Source organism: Polypterus senegalus, chromosome 7 (genome assembly GCF_016835505.1).
Source record: "Polypterus senegalus isolate Bchr_013 chromosome 7, ASM1683550v1, whole genome shotgun sequence".
In the NCBI taxonomy this organism is placed as follows: domain Eukaryota; kingdom Metazoa; phylum Chordata; class Cladistia; order Polypteriformes; family Polypteridae; genus Polypterus; species Polypterus senegalus.
Genome location: NC_053160.1, coordinates 156,908,067 through 156,931,148, shown reverse-complemented (window position 1 = coordinate 156,931,148; position 23,082 = coordinate 156,908,067). Strand labels below are relative to the sequence as shown.

The following is a 23,082-nucleotide window of genomic DNA, read 5'->3' as shown; positions in this document are numbered from 1 at the left end:
TTTTTGTGTGGCTAATGTCTTCCTTGTCCTTCTGTTTCATTGTAATCATTTTGGCTTTTTTGACACACAGCTCCTTGCCTATCCTGAAGCTTCATGCAGCCAACGTCACCAGTCAAATCACGGCGGTTCAGTCGTACATTGTACACCTTAGTTTTCTTATCCATGTCAACACCTTGGTGGTCTCGTTTCTTTGCATGCAATCAAGTGTGAAAATATGCACATACAAAAAAGTCAGATTTATAAAACCTGTCATACAGAGATTTCCATTACCCTTTATAAATCACAATAATCTTGTAAACACACCTCAAATGCCGGCCTGAGACACAAATACAGGTGCCTGTCATAAAATTAGAATATCATGACAAAGTTGATTTATTTCAGTAATTCCATTCAAAAAGTGAAACTTGTATATTAGATTCATTCATTACACACAGACTGATGTATTTCAAATGTTTATTTCTTTTAATTTTGATGATTATAACTGACAACTAATGAAAGTCCCAAATTCAGTATCTCGGAAAATTAGAATATTGTGAAAAGGTTCAATATTGAAGACACCTGGTGCCACACTCTAATCAGCTAATTAACTTGAAACACCTGCAAAAGCCTTTAAGTGGTCTCTCAGTCTAGTTCTGTAGACTACACAATCATGTTGAAGACTGCTGACTTGACAGTTGTTCAAAAGACGACCATCGACACCTTGCACAAGGAGGGCAAGACACAAAAGGTCATTGCTAAAGAGGCTGGCTGTTCACAGAGCTGTGTCCAAGCACATTAATAGAGAGGCGAAGGGAAGGACAAGATGTGGTAGAAAAAAGTGTACAAGCAATAGGGATAACCGCACCCTGGAGAGGATTGTGAAACAAAACCCATTGAAAACTGTGGGGGAGAGTCACAAAGAGTGGACTGCAGCTGGAGTCTTCAAGAACCACCACGCACAGACATATGCAAGACATGGGTTTCAGCTGTCGCATTCCTTGTGCCAAGCCACTCTTGAACAAGAGACAGCGTCAGAAGCGTCTCGACTGGACTGCTGCTGAGTGGTCCAAAGTTATGTTCTCTGATGAAAGTAAATTTTGCATTTCCTTTGGAAATCAAGGTTCCAGAGTCTGGAGGAAGAGAGGAGAGGCACAGAATCCACGTTGCTTGAGGTCCAGTGTAAAGTTTCCACAGTCAGTGATGGTTTGGGGTGCCATGTCATTCACTGGTGTTGGTCCATTGTGTTTTCTGAGGTCCAAGGTCAACACAGCCGCTTGCCAGGAAGTTTTAGAGCACTTCATGCTTCCTGCTTCTGACGAACTTTACGGAGATGCAGATTTCATTTTCCAACAGGACATGGCACCTGCACACAGTGCCAAAGCTAGCAGTACCTGGTTTAAGGACCATGGTATCCCTGTTCTTGATTGGCCAGCAAACTCGCCTGACCTTAACCCCATAGAAAATCTGTGGGGTATTGTGAAGAGAAAGATGCAATACGCCAGACCCAACAATTCAGAAGAGCTGAAGGCCACTATCAGAGCAACATGGGCTCTCATAACACCTGAGCAGTGTCACAGACTGATTGACTCCATGCCACACCGCATTGCTGCAGTAATCCAGGCCAAAGGAGCCCCAACTAAATATTGAGTGCTGTACATGCTCACACTTTTCATGTTCATACCTTTCAGATGGTCAACATTTCTAAAAATCCTTTTTTTGCATTGGTCTTAATTGATATTCTAATTTTCCGAGATATTGAATTTGGGACTTTCATTAGTTGTCAGTTATAATCATCAAAATTAAAAGAAATAAACATTTGAAATACATCAGTCTGTGTGTAATGAATTAATCTAATATACAAGTTTCACTTTTTGAATGGAATTACTGAAATAAATCAACTTTGTCATGATATTCTAATTTTATGACCAGCACCTGTAGCATTGGACCTGTGTAAAAGGAAACTAAAATAGTCAGTGCATCGTATTGGTCATTTTTGAGGTGTAATATGTTTGTCATGTCAGCACATATAATTACAGAAGCTCTGAACTGCACAATTTGAAAAATGATATGATAGCCCTTATCTTGAACATACATGAAAATATCTTGTATGCAGGGATACTTTCACTTACGTACAAGACACTTTCATGTATGTACGAGATAAAGTTAGATTTAAAAAAATTACAAAAGTGCACTTCAGGTATCCTGTGCATACATGAAAACCTCTCATATGTACAGTACAAGAAAGTATCCTGTATGTACAGTATGTGAAAACATCTTGTACTTACATAAAAGTATCCCGCATGTACGAGATATTTTCTTATATGTACAGGATATTTTCATGTACGTACGGGATAGGGGTGATCCCATCATTTTTTATTGTGTAGTTCAAACCTTCTGTACATAATAACAACTGCTTGGTGAAACAATTTATTGTGCATGCAAATCGTCATTTAGCTGGTTTGTCTGTACTTCCATATCCTCATTTCCCAGTTTCTCCAAAATGTTGCATATGCAACATTAAAATATATGCAAGCTTTTGCATTGTTTTCTATTATAAATCCCAACATTTGCATGTGAAGTTGCATGCACACATGATGAGCCTCTTTTCATGCATATACAAGCTTTGTAAATGAAGCCTCTGATGACCAATTCATATTGTCATTACTATCACTTGATTCAACTAATGGTTCAGTTTCAGTTTGTTCTTAAACTAGCTGTTCATTTTAAGGTCATTTTGCTTTTTGGTTGAAGGATCCACCCCACTCATGAATATTGATGTGTTTCCGTGCATTATATGAGAACTTGATTTCTGTGCAACATGATGTTATTTCATCCACTAGATGGCAGCACAGCATTTATACGGGCTTGGCACTGAACATGCAACTAGAAGGAGGTGATCCGAGTGTCTGGTTTTTTTAAAGAATTCTGAGCCCAGCAACACCTCAGAGTTAACACCAAGGAGGTTAAAGTAATATAACAAGATATGTAAGCCTTAAACAGAAAAATCATAGACAAGAGCTTTTCTTTTTATTGGTTACTATCAAGTCTTCTCTTTATTTTTGTGTGAAGTGGTTTGGCTTTGAATTTCACTAAAAACTTTTAAAACAAAGATATCTGGACTGCGGGGTGATTTACGTACACGTCACATGCATTGCCTCAATCTTTCTATGAAGCAGAAGCATTTTGGAGCGAGATTCACACACACACATTGATGTCAGCAGTTTTCATATTGCTTTTTTACAAATGAACATTTATCAGTCACTTCCTGCTTCATTATAACAGCTGTCTGTTAAAATGGAGTCTGATGATTGCGAGACAATTGGACAGTTGTTAATTCTGTATTAAAATGTAACTTTCTCAAGCAAAAACAATAAAGTCTCATCTGTATACACCAGGCATCCATTGCTTTTGTTACATATCTGTTTATTTTTGTTAGCCAAAAAAAGTGTACCAAGGCAACTCTGAACATGAAATTTGAAATAAGGCTGCATGTTCTGCAGGATGTGCTGCAATTATGAAATACTCCAAAGCATCTGAATGCAGATGGTTTACAAGTCTGTTGCACAAGAGGCTTGTCTGCTGAGATGCAGTGATGACAAAGTGAGAAGGAAATCAAGAGCTGAGCTGGCAGCTACTGTGCTGTTTCAGCCACGCTTTCGTCTCGAGATTTCCTAGATTTAGAATATGAGGTTGAACCTGTGGCTTCTTCACTGAAAGCACTTTCTAGCAATTTGCTTAGCGACTTTTTGAATTTACTCTGGAACTCCTGGCCCATGAAGACGTAGAGGAAGGGGTTGAGACAGCTGTTGAAGTAGGCAAGGCAGATGGTAAAATGGTCGAGGAGCACTATGGTTTCTTCCATTTCTTCACTCATGTCCTGAATGTTCAAGATATCAATGATGTGATAGGGGGTCCAGCAAATAAAAAAGGCAACAATTACCACCAGGATGACTTTGAATGTCTTACGAGATTTGCCAAACTGGCTGTTCTTCACTTTGAGTGTTATGAGAGTGTAGCTTACACAGATGATGAAGAAAGGGACCAGAAACCCAAATATTACCCTGGTGAACACCATGGCTTTCTTGGACTGTGGGGTTTGATTATATACACAGTAGGTACTGTTTACATTATCGAAGAACTGTTCTTCTTTGTGGATGACTATCGGCAGGCACATCAAAGCAGCCAAAAACCAGGCAGTACCGCTGAGCAATCTCGCCCATCTGACAGTTCTGTTATTTTGTGACCACACTGGCTTGGTGACCAGAAGAAATCGATCAATGCTAATTAGCGTCAGGATAAATACACTGGAGAACATGTTTAATATGATGATGGTAGGAATAATCTTGCACAGAGCGCTGCCATATGGCCAAGTGTTTTTGAGAAGAGTAGTGGCAATCGAGAAGGGCAAGGAGAGGCAGCAAATGAAGTCAGCCACTGCTAGATTGAGAAACCAAGTGGTGTTGACAGTCTTCTTCAGTTTCAGAACGGTGATCCAAATGACAATAGCATTACCTGGTACGCCCAAGACAAAGATGAGGCTATAAAGTACCACTGAGAATATATTCATCCTCTGAGACGTAAGGGAATCCTCCTCAATGTCATTGGAGTAGTGATAGCCATCTGGACCGTAGTCTTCTGTATAATTCATTGTGAGCTTCTGTTGTGGTGGAAATACTAAATCCAGTTTCTGTTGCTGAAAAAGAAATCATTCAAAAAGAAGTTAGGAAGTGCCAGTAAAAACTCATTTCATCTCGGTCTCCACTTTCTCACAACTCAGAAATAGAAGACTACTCTATTTGTCTAAACCCTAAATCTTGGAACTGTAAGAAACACATGAAGGTAAGCAGACAACAATCAAGAAGTCCTGGCAGGTGAGCATATTCTACCACCAGGTAAGGGGAACACACAACTGAGTTATAAACTGCCAAGGACAGGGCCTCATGCATAACACCATGCATAGAATTCACACTAAAACATGGCGTAAGGACAAAAGCAGAAATGTGCGTACGCACAAAAAAATCTAGATGCATAAATCTGTGAGTTGGCCAACGTCCACGTTCTTCCGCTCCATAAATCCCGGTCAGCATGAAAAGTAACGCACGTGCACGTGCCTGCTGTCCCATCCCGTCTCCTCCCAGAATTACGCCTCTTTGAATATGCAAATCAAAATAAATAGCCCTTAAGCTCAGCATTCTGTGAAAAGACAATGGCTAAAGCTCAGGGGAAAATAGAAGAATTTCAGCGAATACAAAGTGAAGGCAAGGAAAAACGTACTATTTGTTGGTTTAAACAGTGGTATAAACAACAAAAGAAAGTTGATCGGGTGACGTGTCAGAGAAACTCAAAAGCTCAAGTTCACAAAGTTGCACTGTGCCCGAAATAAAAAAAGAAGTTGTCAGATATTAAAGTTGCCATGAAAAGGCAAGTCATAGCCGACCATCTGAGTGTCATATGAAAGCTTATTAGGGTACAGAGAAAATGAAAAAAAGAATAGGGACACAGTGGGGAAAAAACTCAAAATGTCAACTTTAATCTCGAAATTTTCACTTTAATTGCGTAATTTATTTTGTCATTAAAGTAGAACATCATAAATTTCATCTTAAAATCGTTTAACACTAGAATTACCAAAGCTTACGAGAAAACTCGTAAATCCGTCCCACATTAAATCCACTCGCATGTCTCCATTCAGCTTTTTTGTCTTGTAAATGTGTTGATAATCCCAAGCAGCAAGCAGTCTGCTATACCATACCCCCCACCGCCAGAGAAACTGCAAAAATGTCTCCCAACTGAAGCCTTGTATATTAGTGAGTCAGGTACCTAGGCTAAAAAAATATGTTGCTATTCAGAACAAATGCATTTCACGTGTGTTCCGTGTCAACAAAGATCTGTGTAAGTGTAGGATGACAGGAAATGTTGAACACATACCTAAAAGACAAACTTTTTCCATGTTTTATTACTAACAATAAAATGTATACATGAAGTGTATAATGTGTGAAGACTGAAGTCCAAATATCAAATAAGCACTTTCACAAAAGATACAAGTATAACAGAACAAATGTGTTTTTTTCCCCCCCAAGACTATAACTGAAGAAAAAGAAATCAGGTTAGTGTTTGTCTTTGGTAGTACAGCGGATACAGCTGCTGACCCTATTCAGAAGGTCCTGGGTTTGAGTCTTAACGTCTCCCAAAATTACCGTTTTGAGTAGTGAGCTGTTCTTATTCTTACTATTATACAATAAAAGCATACATTTGATTTGAGTCTGTAACAGCTGGTGTAAATGTATGGTACTTGTAAAGGTTAGCATTTTTTTTTATTCAGTTTTATTCTCTCAGTCACGTTCATGCTCGCCCCGATCTGACACTGCTGTTTTCAGATAAAGACGTGCTATAACAGAGGTGAACACAGATAGGAGAAAGAAAACAGAAGCCCTCCCCGCAAGAAACATCCACTCACATATAAGAACAATGCAGCTGCACCAGGCATAAAGGCAAAAGATGGCACCATTTCGATGCAGGACAAGGTCAAGCGTCATCCTGCCAATCACCTGTCCTTCAAAGAAACAGCACCGCTTACAGAGCTCACCAGTGTATCGTGCAAACTCCTGTTTGTGATTATGTTTTGTGATGGTCTTTACATAAGCATTTATGTTTTACTTATATAAAAGCTCGATCAAATGTTACTTATCTTGATTTATTTACTTATCTTCCTACAGCGTAAAGTCACAAGTAGGCTGCAGAGCTTCCTCTGTTTGATCGACAAGGGCATGCTCACAAATTACATGTGTAATGCCACGAAAAATACCTGCTTACACTTTAGTAAGCAAGCAATGGTACGAGAATGCAGTTAGACTTTTTTTGGGCACATACCCCACGCTAGTGTTTAGATCTGGACGGTGTAGCGTTGGCGAGCTCTGTAAGCCATGCTGTATCTTTAAAAGACAGGCGATTGGCAGGATGACGCCGGACTTCATCCTGTATTCAAACGGTGCCATCTTTCTCCTTTACGCCTGGTGCAGCTGCATTGTTCTTATGTGTGAGTGGACATTTCTTGCAGGGAGGTCTTCTGTTCTCTTTCTCCGATCTGAGTTCACCTCTGTTATGCTGTGTCTTTATTTGAAAACAGCAGTGTCAGATCGGGGTAAGTGTGAACTCAATTGAGAGGATAAAACTGAATAAAAAAAAAATGCTAACTTTAGATAGCTAGATAGATAGTTTTTTTAATCCTAAGGGGAAATTCACATAATCCAGCAGCGGTATACTGATACAAAAAACAATATTAAAGAGTTGAATAATGTTAGCATTTACTCCCCGGGTGGAATTGAAGAGTTGCATAGTGTGGGGGAGGAACGATCTCCTCAGTTTGTCAGTGGAGTAGGACAGTGACAGGAGTCTGTCACTGAAGCTACTCCTCTGCCTGGAGATGGCACTTTTCAGTAGATGCAGTGAATTCTCCATGATTGACAGGAGTTTGCTTAGCGCCTGTCGCTCTGCTACAGATGTTAAACTGTCCAGCTTCATTCCTGCAATACAGCCTGCCTTCCTAACAAGTTTGACAAGCACTATAAACTTTGTCAAGCACTATAAATTTACAGCGGCTGTTAGAGACACAAATCAAATATTTGTTTTTATTGTATAATATTAACAATTGGAGCAGCTCTCTACTCAATCGGTTAACTTGAAAAGCTGTCAGCATCAAACCCAGAAGCTCTTCATTGGGAGGCAGCAGTTCTTAGCATTGCACTACACAAGCTGTCGTATCAACCACCTACCGTAACCTGCTTTCTTTTTTCTTCCGTTATATTTTTGAATAAAAGCGCACTTGTTTTGTTATACTTGTACATTTTGTGAAAGTGTTTATTTGATATTTGGACTTCAGGCTTCACACCTTATACACATGTCGTAAAGACGGTCCTTGGGTGTGTGTGGGAACTGTTAACATTTGCACTGACCTCTCTGTACTATGCTGTCCTCTGCATCTCCTGGAGTTCAAAAGAAATACCAACATGCAGCACATGTGGACACTGGCCAAGATCGGAAAAAAAAAACAAATGCTGTCACTGACTACAACACATGAAGGTATGCAAATGAATATAATGTTGCATTAGTGCAACAATGTTTTCCGAAATGTACAATAAAGGTCATAAAATGAATTATTCCAAATGTCATATATACCTAAGTCTCTCTTTTTGTCAGTGCTTCTTTGACATCATGGATCAGAAGGTGCATACTAATTCAACGTGAGCAGGAGCACTCAAGAATAAAACTGAATAAGAAAAATTGACATCCAGTCATTCTCAGTCACGCACACCACTCACATCCACGTCCACAGTTTTCCCAGTCTCGTTCGTGCACAAGATCTGACAGGGGGTGTAACAAAACAAGTTTGTTTGTTATACCACATCTTTATATGAAAATGGCGTCCGATTTTGGGGGTGTTATGGGGGTATGGGAGCTTGAGCGTAAGAGAATAAAAATGAAAAAAACCCACTAACTTTAACTATAAATTTACAGACGCAAATTAAATGTATGTTTTTATTGTATGATATAAACAATAAGAGCTGCTCACTACTCAAAATGGTAAATTTGGGAAACAGCTAATATCGAAACTGTGACCTCTTGAATGGAAGGCAGCAGTTCTTAGCATTGCACCACGCAAGATGTCATATCAACTGCCAACTATAACTTGCTTTCTCTTTTCTTCGGTTATATTCTTGAATAAAAGTGCACTTGTTTTGTTATACTTGCACCTTTTGTGAAAGTGTTTATTTCATATTTGTATTCAGGCTTCACACATTATACAGTTCATGTCTACATTTTGTCAATTATTATTAAAACATGAAAAACGTTTCTGTGTTAATGACATTTTTACGAAGATTGTTGATGGCACTGAACACACATGGAATGTATGTATTCCAGACGATGTACTTTTTTTACCCTATAAAGCTCCAGCACTTCACTCGAAGATAAACACTTAGCACTGAAAAAATTCTTTATGAATTGAACTGCGGCAGTGGGTGGGGGGATGGGATAGTAGGCTGCTTGCTGTTATTGACACATTTACAGGACAAAAGACGCTGACGGAGAGCTGAGAATTGATTTAAGGTGGATTTACGAGTTTTCTTGTAGGCTCTGGTAATTCTAGAGTTAATTTGCTAGTTTCTCAAATCTCATTGTAACTAAAGTAGCACATTAAATGCTTTGTTTTGTATTTGATCGTCTATGTGCTCTATGTGTTTGAATCACTATGTGCTTCTTAAACGGGCTTTCTCTTCCTCCGACACGACACAGAATCCATTACATTCATGATATTACAACTCTCTGAATAATTAAAATACTGAGATGTATACTTGATTTCATTTTCATGCTGATAGGAATTAAAGCATGTATTAAACATGGGAACATGGTGGCGCAGTGATTGTTCATGGATTACACAAAATGCTTGCTATACCTCCAATGAAATAATTTATTGCAGCAGTACTGTCTGTTTCAAACGTACTAACCCCCAATTCCTGTCCTTCCTTTTCTTTCTCCAAATACCCAATCACCACACAATCAGCTCTGTAATAGACATTAAGCCATCTGTAAGCTTAGAACGCCGATTCTTCAAAACTTTAAAGGAACATTTTAATATTTTCGTAGTACATGCTTAATTATTCTATCCATCTATCCTTCCAGTGTCGTTCCAGCACCAGCAAGAATACAGCGCGAGGCAGGAACAATCCAAGAACAGAGCGCTAACACCTTGCTAGCGCTGTGACACCGTGTCCTCACATGTTTAATTATTAACAATATAGATTATATAAATGAAGTTAAAGTTTTATCTTTATAATATAATAAACATTTTGCTGCATTTCATCATATCCTCCTGACTACCAGGAAAAAAAATATTGTCCAATCACATTTTTTTTTAAATTCTCTAATCTTTGTAGGGTAATTAGAATACTGAAAACATTTTTTTTCAAAAAAAAGTTTTTATTTTCCAGATATCATGTGTCCACAACAGTGGACATCGGAACGCCATACATGTGAAACTGAATCTTGATGGCAATCAGTTAGTGCCAAAGAAAATACAAAAAAGTCAACATAAGAATGAGTTTAACATCCATAACTGTCAATCATAACTTTTGTTTGTCTGTTTTATTTTGCTTTGTTGTGCTTATTTGGTATGATACTTCAAAAAGCAATTCCCCTTCTTGGAAACACAAAGGAATACTTTGCACTTCGTGCACATCACATATGTTTTGCTCTTGCAGCCAGATCTGCGACACCTTGATGCATGTGTTTCGTCCACCATCTCTGGAAGATGGATGGCCATAGTGTCTCAGAGCTGCATTTGGCTGCCGCTTCCACTTTTGACGTGGGAGTGTAGTCATCTTCGCTGTCACTTGCGATTCCTGCTTGAGCCCGGGTAATCAACTCCTCACCAAGGAGCAGTTTGAAGTCAAGGAACTTCAGTGGTTTCTTCCCCAGAAACTGGCAGTCACTCTTATACTGAAGCCACGAGTTGGTGATTGCCAAGTCAAAAAAGTGGAATACTGCACGCACTGTCCATTTCCGAGTGCGAGAGGCCATCCTGTAGAAACTCAACATTCGGTCAACCAAGTCCACACCACCCATGTTGGTGTTGTACTCAGCAATTGCCAGTGGCCTTGACACCTGGACAAACCTTTGTCTTTCTTGGACCATCTTCTGCGTGTGTCCTGAGGTTCAATGCCATAGGCAGAGGATGCCATGACAACTGGCTTGTTGTCCAACCACTTTATGACAGCAAGTTCAGGAGGGTTTCGTCTAACTACCATCTCTGATGTCCCTCTTCCTTTTTTTTGAAGGGCTTATCCCCTATGATCTTGCACTCCTTTGGAACCCTGTTATTCATGAGGGTTCCAGTTCCTGTCAGCCCTTTTGTCATCAGGGTGTCGAGGAGGTTGACGTTGTAAAGAACCTGTCAAAGAACAGGTGGGTTCCTTGGGAACAGACTCTGCCAAATGAAGAACAGCTTGTTCTCCAATGCCTTTTCCTCCTGTATCTCTGAAAGTAGTCTTGCCTTGGTAGACTACAAAATCCAAGACCAGACCATTTGGTGCAGCCAAGACAAACACCTTCAGTCCAGTTGGGTATGGTTTGCCCGGTACATACTGGCGCACTGGGCAGCGACCAGTAAATGGAACCATTTGCTCATCAATGCACAATTTTCCTGTTCTAGGCAGATTTAGACATCCTTGCCTTACTTTGGTCAAGAGGGGCCTGATTCTCCACAAGAGATCACTTCTTTTTTCATCGTCTGGAACATCAAGGTCGTTGACGATCTTAATGGAATTTCTCAGCTTGTAAAACCGATTTCTGGTCATGGATTCAGAACAAAGTGGAGGAAATAACTACAAATGTCCACTACAGAGGACATTTTTTTAACACTTAAATACTACACTAAAATACAGTTAAAATTATTCAGACAATGTTTAAATGTGTTGTTAAAAGACTTACATTAAATATGCCACCAACATTTCAAGCCAGAATTTGCTCAATAAAAAGTACAATGCACTTACTTTTCCTCTTCCCATAAAATGTGCCTGCAGTGATGGACGCCATTTTCCTTAATGAAAAAGAGAAAGGTACCAAAGCCCCACCCCTTCACATTTGGCATCATTGAAAAGCCCTAAATGTCCTCAGTAGATGGCAAAAGGAGTTAATTCAGTAGTATGCAGTGGGTTGGAGATATTCAGGTTTACATATGTCCTCCAGAGAGGACAAATTTGAACTACTGGTAGTCAGGAGGAAAATGATATTGCCATTATATGAAAATACAATAAATACAATATTATAACTGTATCGCAAGTTTACAGTGAGGTAATTGTACTTATAAGTACAAACAGTTTTACAAGGAGCTCTTGATGGACTGATTGATTGCATTTATAGTTCTTGGGATGAAACTGTTTCTGAACCGCGAGGTCAGTACAGGAAAGGTGCTGAAGCGTTTGCCATATGAGAGCAGTTCAAATAGACAGCATGGCTGAGGCAGCGTGTGCTTGATGCTGTATACCAATAATTCTCTTTCCGATCAGCTGCTCTAGATCTGTGATTCCCCACTTAGATACAGTGATATTAATACTCCGAGTGGTGCAGTGAGAGTAATATGGAAAAAGATCCGCTGTGGCAATCCCTAATGGGAGCAGCTGAAAGAAGAAGAAGAAGGTGCAGTGACAGTAACAACGCTAAAGCAACAATGGTATTTAGAATACTTTGGCTATTCCGTGGACCATTATATTGTTACAGGTTAATTAAAATCAGATGCCTTAAACTAATAAATGATATGCAGTTAATTTCAATGTATATGATAAAGCCGCATCAGGGATGTGGATCTAAAAGAGAAAGGGAAAGCACACTGGAACAAAAGCACTTCTTTGACGCTGGGTGCCACCAGTTTGCAAAACCAAGCGGAGAACTTGCGTATGCCAGGGTTTTAGCTAACGTGAAAATGTGTGTGGCTTTACGCCAAGTTTAGGTTTTATACATCACGATTTGAGCATGGAAACACGAGTATGCAACATTATTGTGCATATGCACCATTTATACATGAGGACCCAGGATATGAAGCTAAAAAGCACAGACTAGAAACGAGGAAGGGGTCAAAAACCAGACATGAAAACAAAACCAAAAGTACAAAACCAAAACTTGTACTCGAAATAAACAATTCTACCTCCTTTAAAGACTTTTGTAACTACTGTAAATAAGTCCACCACAAATATCTGCCTTAAATTCAATGGAAACCTGGATACTGTGCTGATTATCTTTAATAGTGACATGGCAATGATGTCACATGTGGAATGGCTTCTCCCCTTTCAGTAAAAAAGAAGTAGTTCCTCGTACATTTTTTAGCTCCTACTCCAGCGTATGTACTTTTCATTCAACCAAGAACTATCATGAGTGGGGCTGTGGTGGTGAATTGTACCAATTGGTTAACCACAAACACTGACGCCATCTTACAAATCTGTTAGTAGTTGGGACTTTGGGGAGTTATCGGTAAAGATGGAGTGCCACACTTTGCACCGCATCACTTTGCATAGCTGTCTCCCTGGTGCACCATGCCACGCACCGCATTAAAGCAATAATCTCTCCGGTGAAGTCACAATCACTTTGAAGTTATAAGGTGCATGGGTCTGCCATGCTCTCCTGTATCATGTTGCACTTTGCACCGCATCATTCTTAATAGCTGCCTCCCTGGTGCACAGAGCCATACGCCACATTGGGGCAACTCCCAATAGCAACTAACTCTTCTTGGAACATAATATATTTTGCATAAAGGTTATAGTTCCTATTGTACATATTGGTTCATGAAAATAAAGTTCTTGCAGTGGGGAAGCGCTGTAAATTGAAAACCCCATCAGCCCCATTTCATCTTAGAGGATAATTCATTATGGTTGCAGCCATCAACCATCATCTATAACTTAAGGGGTCTTTGAAAATTATAATTGCCATTCCATGATACTTCCACTACTTCCATACTAAATTACAAATCCAAATCAACACCTACAGAACAAATCCACTAGTGACATGCTCTTACTTGGAAGTCCTCAAATGCTGGTTAGTTTGGGCCCAGATGCAATGCTTCCCTGAATTTTTTGCACATTCTTACCAGATATGATAACATCGTAAAAATGTTTTTGGTAAGTCTGCATCTAAAGGAGAATGATGGATTACACTAATCCTTGGAGTTGTATAGTACAGCTCAAACACCTTTACTGCTTAGAATTCTTACCTTTCTCTTCACAGTCCTACTAAAGGTCTTGTCAAACTCTTGGTTGTTTAACCTACATTCCTGAGTACATGCATCTTGTATCTCATCATTCCATTCATTATCCAGGGCAGGGTCACAGGGTAGCATGAACCTATCTCCGCAAGCATTAGGCAAAACAGAGAGAGGTTGCAAACATGTGCTGATAGAGCACTGCTGCACCCACCACACAATGACATATGTACAGTATATATATATAAATAGGTTATATGTTGTGGGGGCCTGAGGCCAATCCAGGCAGGACACAATGTTGACAGCCTATCAGAATGTTCAGTTCTTTTACAAATCAATGTCAACACCTTTCTACACGACTGTATGTATCACGCATTGTGACCTAGTACCCCTTAACAGATCTGTTATCCTGCTCGTGCTTCAGTTCAGAAGTATGCACATGTGCCTGTGTGAGTCCACCTTCACCTAGTGAGGAAATGGGAACTGGAATGTGCAATCCTTTACTACGCTTGCCTAGACACACATTTAAATCAAATTTCATTTTTATTGTCTTTTTACCTTTTCAGGAAGTCCAAATGAATGACTCCTCTGTAACATCAGTCTTCAGATAGCGCAAATATCGTGTCTGTGCTTTCCATGGAGACCACACTCATAAATCACAGCATGGAGTCATCAACAGAATCCTAAGTGGACATATTGTGGACTACAATGAAGGCACTTTGGAGTTTTTTTCTGAAGAACTTTTATCTGAAAATAAATATTAAGGGTTACAGGAAAATAAACAAAGAAAGACAAAACAGAAAGAATATCACAAAAGAAATGAAAAAGTACCCAGCTCACCTAAAATATACTTAATAAAGATAATGGTATGCTTTACTGCTATTCTGGCACATTAATAGTTTGCACAAATTGAGACATTTTCCGAGCTTTTGTATTTCATTGGAGCCGAGTCTATCCAAAAAGCCAGGAGTAAACTCAAGTAAGTAAGCCAGGCCATAATGACTAATAAAGGACCCACGTCCATCCATATGTTCTCCTTCTAACCCACTCATCCAATTCAGAGTCACAGTTAGCCTAAGCCTACCTGGGCAGCATTGGGCACCCAGACATGACCCAACTGAGGACAGGTCACCAGGCGATCGCAGCAGTCACCAATGAACTTAACACAGGGGACTTAGGCAACATGTGACAGGAAAACCAGCAAAGCAAACACAGCAAGAAACGAGAGACTCTTTATGCTGTCCAGTCTATTTAAAGATAACAAATAAAGAAATGAAGATACAGTACTTGTATCTGACAAATGAGAAAAAATCATTCAGTACCTTCAAACTCATTTGAGTAAACTGGGATGATAATCTGCCTGCTGTTTTACATAATATTCAACTTATTTATGTTTCAAGCAAAAAATCTATAGAATGATAGATATGAAGGGATACTAGATAGATAGGTAGTGTGAAAGGCACTATATAGCGCCCGACCCGGGACAGACTACGCAGAGGCACGTTTAACAACAACACAAGCTTTTATTTTCTCTTCAACCGTGGTGTCCCACAGGCCCAACACAGTCCCAAAAGCACTTAAATAGGCAAACCAATACAGCAATCCTTTCTCTGGCACCACCACTCCTCCCCGGCAACCTCGTCCTCTTCCTCCCGATTCTGGCTTCGAGTGGTGGTGGCTGGCCCTTTTTATAACCCACCGGAAGTGTTCCAGGTGCTTGACCACCTGGTCCTGATTGCACCACCGGGTGGGGCTGAAAAATCGTCCAGCCGGGCTGCTGACTCCATGCAGCTCCTCTTGGCGGTCATCCGAGCCCCCAAGCAGGCTGTGGAGGACTCCATCTCCCAAGGAGTCATGCGACAGCCTGGGGGATCCCCATCTGCCAGGGAGGCTGCCACCAAGCATCCTGGGGGAGGTACTGAGCTGCCCATGGTTGCTCCCCCGGAACAGATGTCCGCCACAACAGATAGATCTATAAAATATTACTTTTTATAACTACAGGTATTTATTTAGTATAGTGCCTTTCATATATACTATTTTACATTTCCATTCATATTTTTATAGTACCTTTCATATCTATCTATCTATCTATCTATCTATCTATCTATCTATCTATCTATGTTGTATTGCCATTCATATCTATTTTATATTGTCTTTCATATATAGATCTATCCATGTTATATTGCCTTTCTAACTATCCATTTTACAATGCACTTCATATCTATTTATTTTACATTTCCATTCATATTAATTTATTTTAGAGTGTCTTTCCTATCTATTTTACATTTTCTTTTTTATATATATCTAATATATACTACCTTTCATATCTGTTTATTTTATATTGCCTTTCATATGTATCTTTTATATATTGTCTTTCATATCTATTATTATAGTGTCTTTCATTTCTATCTATCTATCTATCTTTCTTTCTTTCTTTCTTCGAACAGTGTGCCATGATCAGACACAAGACGTGTGCCATGATCAGACACAAGACAGGAATCACTTGAGGCATACTTACATGTAACCACACAGGACTGATGTAAGAACAACAGTTCACCTAAAATACATTTTTCTGGATTTGGTTGGAAAACTGGAGTACCTGAAGAAAATTAAGGCCAAAGATGCCGAGTGACTGTGCCTGAGTTCAAACCCAAGACTCCAGGTGGCATGAACTGTTACGCCTCCATGCTGCAGTATTGTTTTCAAAGCTTCCTCATCCAGTTTGACCGTCACTTGAATCACAAGCTAAGCCATCAGAACCGAGAGCAAAACAGATACCCGTCCTTCATGGGCGGCACCGGCGTAGCAATTAATTGTGCAGATTGTGCCACGCACAAGGGCCTACGAGCTTGGGGTGCCCACTCGTGTCCGTATAGATTTTTTTTTAAAATACCTTAACTAAAACAGTGGTTTCACAGTCTCGATGCAGTGACTTCAACGTTCAATGTCTTGACCTCGATGGCTGACGACGAATTGTACACTGCTGCTACTCTTCTCGTTGAACGCGAGAACACTGACGTTTCACCGGCGTTTTCCGTTTAATTGTTATCATTTTTCGCACGTTTTAAGCGACTGTTTTCGAAGTAGCTGAACTGTTGGTGATAGGTCACTGTGCACTATCATCTACTTTCAGTGACGTTTGCTGCATGTGAATGATTGTTCTCCAAGTTAAAACTCATCAAAAAAGACATCAGAAGCACAACGCAGCAAGACGTAGCCTGGCTGTACTCACAATCGAAAACGAGCGTGCCAGACAACTAGACGTGTCAAACATCGTTGAGACTTTTGTTATACAGAACCGCTAACGGGAGCAGCCAAAAGAAGAAGAAGAAGTGATATTAAAAATAATATGATTTCTTTCTTGTCAGTCAATTACATTTTAATAAGCTTTAACAGTTTAATGTATATGTAATGTTTTATTATGTACCTTAGAAGGGCTTACTGTGTATTAGTGTCACTATTGTGAGGATTTGTGAGCGTGACCACTTTATGGTGTCCATTTTCTCAGAACTTGTGTAAAACGGGTCGATTGTGTTGTGGTATTCAGTCAGTTGGTGTTGTCGTTTTAACTTGTTACAAATTGATTTTTCTTTTTCATTTTATAGCACAGAACACTTTCTGCTTTCTAACTTAAGGTATATTTTAAACATCTTTCACAAAGTTGTCTTGGAAAAGTAAGCGGGTCCACATTTTACATATATTTATGTACTACTGCTATTATTACTACTACTACACACACCTCCCACATTCCATTCTCATAATTTTTTTTTTATGTTACACTGGCTGTAATAAAGCGATTTAAAACGTAACTACAAATTTCATTTAAAGAGCCGGTTTGTTTGTCACCGGCGTGACACCACTGCCTAGCCGGCCCCTAGGATCTATTTGCAAATAAATTACTAACAGTTATTCGAGACAGGAGGAGCCCACCTGCACCTGAAAGCGCTGCATAGGAGCCTTCAGCAAGCTGGCTACGCCGCTGATGGGCGGCAGATTACCACAAGAGGATGTTTTGTACTATTAGACTAATTTAAATTTACCATTTCATCTAAACCTCATAGCTGTTACTTATAACAGGAAATCAGATTAACTTAAAGATAAACGTCACATAGACATGCATATGAGACAAATGCAAACTTTAGCTCATAAAATAAATAAACTGCTTCTGAATACCTGAAGCTTAACTGAATATTTCAAGTTTTATTTTCTAAGCTACAAGTCCATTAAACTTCATGACATTCGTTAATATTAACACAGCTAATGAAATAATAAAGTGTGAGTCTCACCACTAAGTGCACGTCCTTCCATCTACGTGTCCAAAAAAGAATAAATACAAAGTTACAACGCTGGGGATCAAAAAAGGAGAACCTTGATGAGGAAACGTGACTGTCCGCTGCGTAGTTTGAAGAGCACATGAGCGCCGCCTGTGGATACGCTTATAGCTGCACCCGGGTAACGAAAAAAGGCTAAAACTATGACTTGGTGAACATCAGACAGGTGGACCAGAAAAGGGTGCAACACTCCTTCTGCCAGATGTGCTCCAGCGCTGACTGCGGCGGCGAGGTGTGACTTTTTCTTGTCTTGGCAGAACGTGGAGCTTTTAGAAGCACCATCGGGAGCCGAGCAGGAGGCAGCGCTTGGTGGGGCATCTTAGCAGGACGTATTAAGTCACAGTGAGTCGTGTCGGGGTCGCCAGTCCACCTAAACTGCCTTTCTATAGGATGTGGAAGGAAAAGCAGAGGACCACAAAAGGTTGATATAGTTAGCGAAAACCGAAACTATTAATAAAAAAAAAAACTTTTTCTTAAACTGAAATAAAATTAACAAAACCGACATGAAAAACTAAAACTAAATGACATTATTACAGTTGCTGGAAAAACTAACTGAAATAAATTAATTTACTAAAAATATTTTTAATTTTCATCACAATCGGACTTACACAAGGGCTAACGCGGGATGCAGGGGTCCCGAAGCTAATCAAACTATATTAATAAGAATTTTATACTTGGGTTTTGGATAAATATTCCTAACCCTTGTAGTTTTTAATTCTAAAACAGAAAGTCATCCAGCACGAGCCGCCCGTATATACTCATCCAGTGATCGGCGGAGGATCAATCTGACATCGGGCATGTGAAGCGCATGAAATAGAAGGTGATCTGCTGCGTGAGAATACCGAGTGCTTCAAGAGTTCGTAGTGACAGCACGATAGATTCCGGTTCAGGTGTTAGTGAAGAATACCAAAGTGATGATTTTAATCTGAATCTGCTTGGTAGTTACAGTTCACTTGAACTCCGGGACTCAAGAGAGCAGTATTAGATACAGATAATGATCCCTTACAGAATTTCAGTCTGTTTCCACTTCAGGGTAAATAAATGTAAATTATGACACAATTAAGGCTAATTTCTGTCATGTTAAATGTTGCAAATACGCTGCACATTGATTTCTTTAGAACAGCAATGATGCGTGGTCTTCGGATTTTGAAAGACAGTTTTGCTGTGAAACTCGCAGAACGGGGATGAAAAGATGAAAGTCACGTGAATAAAACACAGCGAAGTGAGTCTTCGGTCCATCGAAGGAGATTTACTGCTACCAGGGCAAAAATTGGGGGAAATCGCCAAGCCCCGCCCATTGACTCGATCCATTTGTACGTTGACAACGTGAAAATAAAAATGCAAAATGGAAAATGAAAAATCAGTGAGCAGGAGGGGGCGCCAGAGATTTTTTTTACGTTTTACTTTTCATTTTTTGCAGCTTCATTGTGGTTCAGGCTGAAAATGAAATTACAAATGAGGTTGTTTCATTTACATTTTACGTTTTGCAGCATTTTTGCTTGCAGACTTTGAAAATGAAATTGCAAAAAAGAGATTGTATTTTCATTTTATAATTTTCATTTTTCCAGAAATTACCTTTCATACTACTGTAATTGACATTTCCAGTATTACACTGTAATTTCATAATACATTATTGAATAATAATAATAGTACAGTATCATACATGACGGTTTATTAAATTAAAGTGTAATACTGTAAAAGTCAAATACAGTAGCATCTCTGTATATCTACAGCAAGTGGCTGGCAATGCAGCTGCCAGTATTTTACTGTAGAATTATTGAGAAAATGTTTGTATGTTTGCAGTGGCCATACTATGATTATCATTTTGTAAGGTGTTTTTGCTAGTAGCATACTGTAGATTGTCCCTACACACTGATAGTAACATTATATTGCAAATTTACTGACTGAGATCAATTTAAATGAAAACAAATAATTCTTCTTTCATTTGAAACATTCCAATAATAATTTATTTTTATGATCTTGTTTACCTGTTTACATTAACACTTTTTTAATTGTCAGCAGTCTTGCATTATTTAAATAAGCATAAATGATTGCAACAGAGGTGGGAAACTCACTCAATAAACAAAGTAAAATGTTCAGTTGTAAATTTAAAAGCTGAACCAAACTTGACTGAACTGAACACCATATTAGATAAAAATGGCCTAAAATGTCAAAATTAAAAACAAACAAAGTGGTCTTGGATGAAGTCAGAAAAAATTCTGTTCAAAGCTGATTATCTTTCAAAGTAGAGAAGAAACATGAACATGTGAGTTTAGTGTGCTTTTCTTTTTTTGGAATACTTGGCCAGTCTTCTTGGATTTAACTTTTCCTTGCTTGATCTTGGACCCTCATTCAGGGTGATGCCAATAAAGTGTTTAAATGCCCAAAACAAGCACATCTGCTTAATTATTTAAAAGAAAAATAATAATTTACTTTGTCATGACTGCAATGGTTCCTCATTAGGTTTGAAACCGATCCCCTCACACATCTTCAAAGCAGTTTCTCACCAGCACTCTCGACAATTTGCATTCTCTTAAAGATTCATATACCTGACTGCATTTCCTAATATTTAATTGTATCCCATTTAATTTAGAGGAAGAACATCATGGTGTGTGTCAGGGTGGTTAATAGTGTGTCACACTTTTCTTTTTATTGTTTATTATCAATTCTTCTCTTTATTTTTGTGTGAATTGGTTTTGCTTTGAATTTCATCTACAACATTTCTAAAACAAACATATCTGGACTGTGGAATGATCCACGTACACGTCACACGCATTGCCTGAATCTTTCTATGAAGCTGAAGCGTTTTGGAGCGAGATTCACAGACACACACCGATGTCAGCAGTTCTCATATTGTATTTTCAGAATATCGCAAATGAACATTTGCTTCCATTTCAAACATTGTCTCCGTCGTCTCCCCAAATTCTATCCAAACTGCAAATTTTCTAAGGGGATTCATAAGTCAGTTTCTGCTTCATTATGACAGCTGTCTGTTAAAATGGAGTCTGATGATTATGAGACAATTGGACAGTTGTTAATTCTGTATCAAAGTATAACTTTTCTCAAGTACAAACAATAAAGTCTCATCTCTGTACACCAGGCACCCATTGCTTATGTAACTTATCCCTTTACTTTTGTTCGCCAACAAAGGTACACCAAGGCAGCTCAGATCATGAAATTTGAAATACTTTGTAAGGACGCATGCTCTACAGGATGTGTTGCAATTGTGAAATACTCCAAAGCATCTGAATGCATTGGGAGGAATGGCCCCCCGATCTGAACCCGAGCGGTGTTTTGTTATTGGACTTCTGTGCTCGTCACAGATTGTCCATAACGAACACCATTTTCAAGCATAGTTGTGTTCATATGTACACTTGACACCCTAGGCCTCAGTTCAATGATTGACTTTGTGGTTGTGTCATCGGACCTGCGGCCACATGTCTTGGACACTTGGGTGAAGAGTGGAGCGGAGATGTCAACTGATCACCACCTGGTGGTGAGTTGGCTTCGATGGATGGGGAGGATGCCGGTCAGCCCTGGTAGGCCCAAACGTGTTGTGAGGGTCTTCTGGGAACATCTGGCAGAGTCCCCTGTCAAAAGTAGCTTCAACTACCACCTCCGGCAGAACTTCGACAATGTCCCAAGGGAGGTGGGGGACATTGAGTCCAAATGGGCCATGTTCCGTGCCTCTATTGTTGAGGCGGCTGACCGGAGCTGTGGCTGTAAGGTGGTCGGTGCCTGTCGTGGCGGCAATCCCCGAACCCATCAGTGGACACTGGCAGTGAGGGATGCCGTCAAGCTGAAGAAGGAGTCCTACAGGACCCTTTTGTCCTGTGGGACTCTGGAGGCAGCTGATAGGTACTGGCAGGCCAATCGGAATGCGGCTTCGGTGGTTGCTGAGGCTGTCATACACTGTATATGGTGGGGATGGCGTGCTGCTGACCTCGACTCGGGACATTGGAAGGCCATTAACATGCCTTCCAATGAGGAAGCAGAGCCTGGGAACCCAGAGGTGGGCTCCCCCATCTCTGGGACTGAGGTCACCAAGGTGGGCAAAAAACTCCTTGGTGGCAGGGCCCTGGGAGTGGATGAGATACGCCCGGAGTTTCTCAAGGCTCTGGATGTTGTAGGTTGACACACCTCTGCAACATTGCATGGACATTGGGGATAGTGCCTCTGGATTGGCAGACCGGGGTGGTGGTCCCCCTCTTTAAGAAGGGGGACCGGAGGGTGTGTTTCAACTACAGAGGGATCACACTCCACAGCCTCCTTGGAAAAGTCTATTTGGGGGTCCTGGAGATGAGGGCCCCTCAGATAGTCGAACCTCGGATTCAGGAGGAACAGTGTGGTTTTTGTCCTGGTTGCAGAACAGTGAACCAGCTCTACACCCTTAGCAGGGTCCTGGAGGGTGCATGGGAGTTTGCCCAACCAGTCTACATGTGTTTTGTGGACTTGGAAAAGGGGTTCGACCGTGTCCCTAGGGGAATCTTGTAGGGGGTGCTCTGAGAGTATGGGGTACCGGACCCCCGATGAGGGCTGTTCGGTCCCTGTACGATCGGTGTCAGAGCTTGGTCCACATTGCCAGGGGGTCTTGTTCACAAGTGAGGGAAGAATGGAGTGTGAGATCAACAGGCGGATCAGTGATGTGGGCACTGCATCTGTCTGTCATGGTGAAAAAGGAGCTGAGCCGTAAGGCAAAGCTCTCAATTTACCAGTCGATCTACGTTCCTGCCCTCACCTATGGTCATTAGCTGTGGGTAGTGACCGAAAGAACGAGATCGCGAATACATGTGGCTGAAATGAGTTTCCGGTGTCTGGGCTTTCCTTTAAAGATAGGATGAGAATCTCAGTCATCCGGGAGAGGCTCAGAGTAGAGCTGATGCTCCTCCGCATCAAGAGGAGTCAGATGAGGTGGCTCGGGCATCTGATCAGGATGTCTCCTGGACGCCTCCCTGGTGAGGTGTTCCAGGCATGTCTAACTGGGAGGAGGCCCCGGGGAAGACCTAGGACACGCTGGAGGGACTACGTCTC

At 40.3% G+C, this 23,082-nt stretch overlaps 1 protein-coding gene across 1 annotated transcript; it reads right to left on the bottom strand.

Annotated features, from left to right (window-relative positions):
- Positions 1 to 3,018: 3,018 nt before the first annotated feature.
- On the bottom strand, positions 3,019 to 18,474 carry LOC120532936 (C3a anaphylatoxin chemotactic receptor-like). Its single transcript, XM_039759433.1, has 3 exons — positions 18,007 to 18,474; positions 14,279 to 14,467; positions 3,019 to 4,672 (listed from the first exon to the last, which is right to left on the bottom strand). Exons 2-3 carry the CDS (start codon positions 14,315 to 14,317, stop codon positions 3,611 to 3,613), a joined length of 1,101 nt encoding a protein of 366 aa, XP_039615367.1. The 5' UTR covers positions 14,318 to 14,467; positions 18,007 to 18,474; the 3' UTR covers positions 3,019 to 3,610.
- Between the last annotated feature and the right edge of the window lie 4,608 nt (positions 18,475 to 23,082).

Bases quoted from the DNA above. Each gene is read 5' to 3' on its own strand.
- LOC120532936 (XM_039759433.1), bottom strand. From the start codon at position 14,317: ATGTTACAGAGGAGTCATTCATTTGGACTTCCTGAAAAG. The intron at 4,673-14,278 runs GTAAAAAGACAA...TTTCTTTTTCAG, and splicing joins CATTTGGACTTCCTGAAAAG to CAACAGAAACTGGATTTAGT.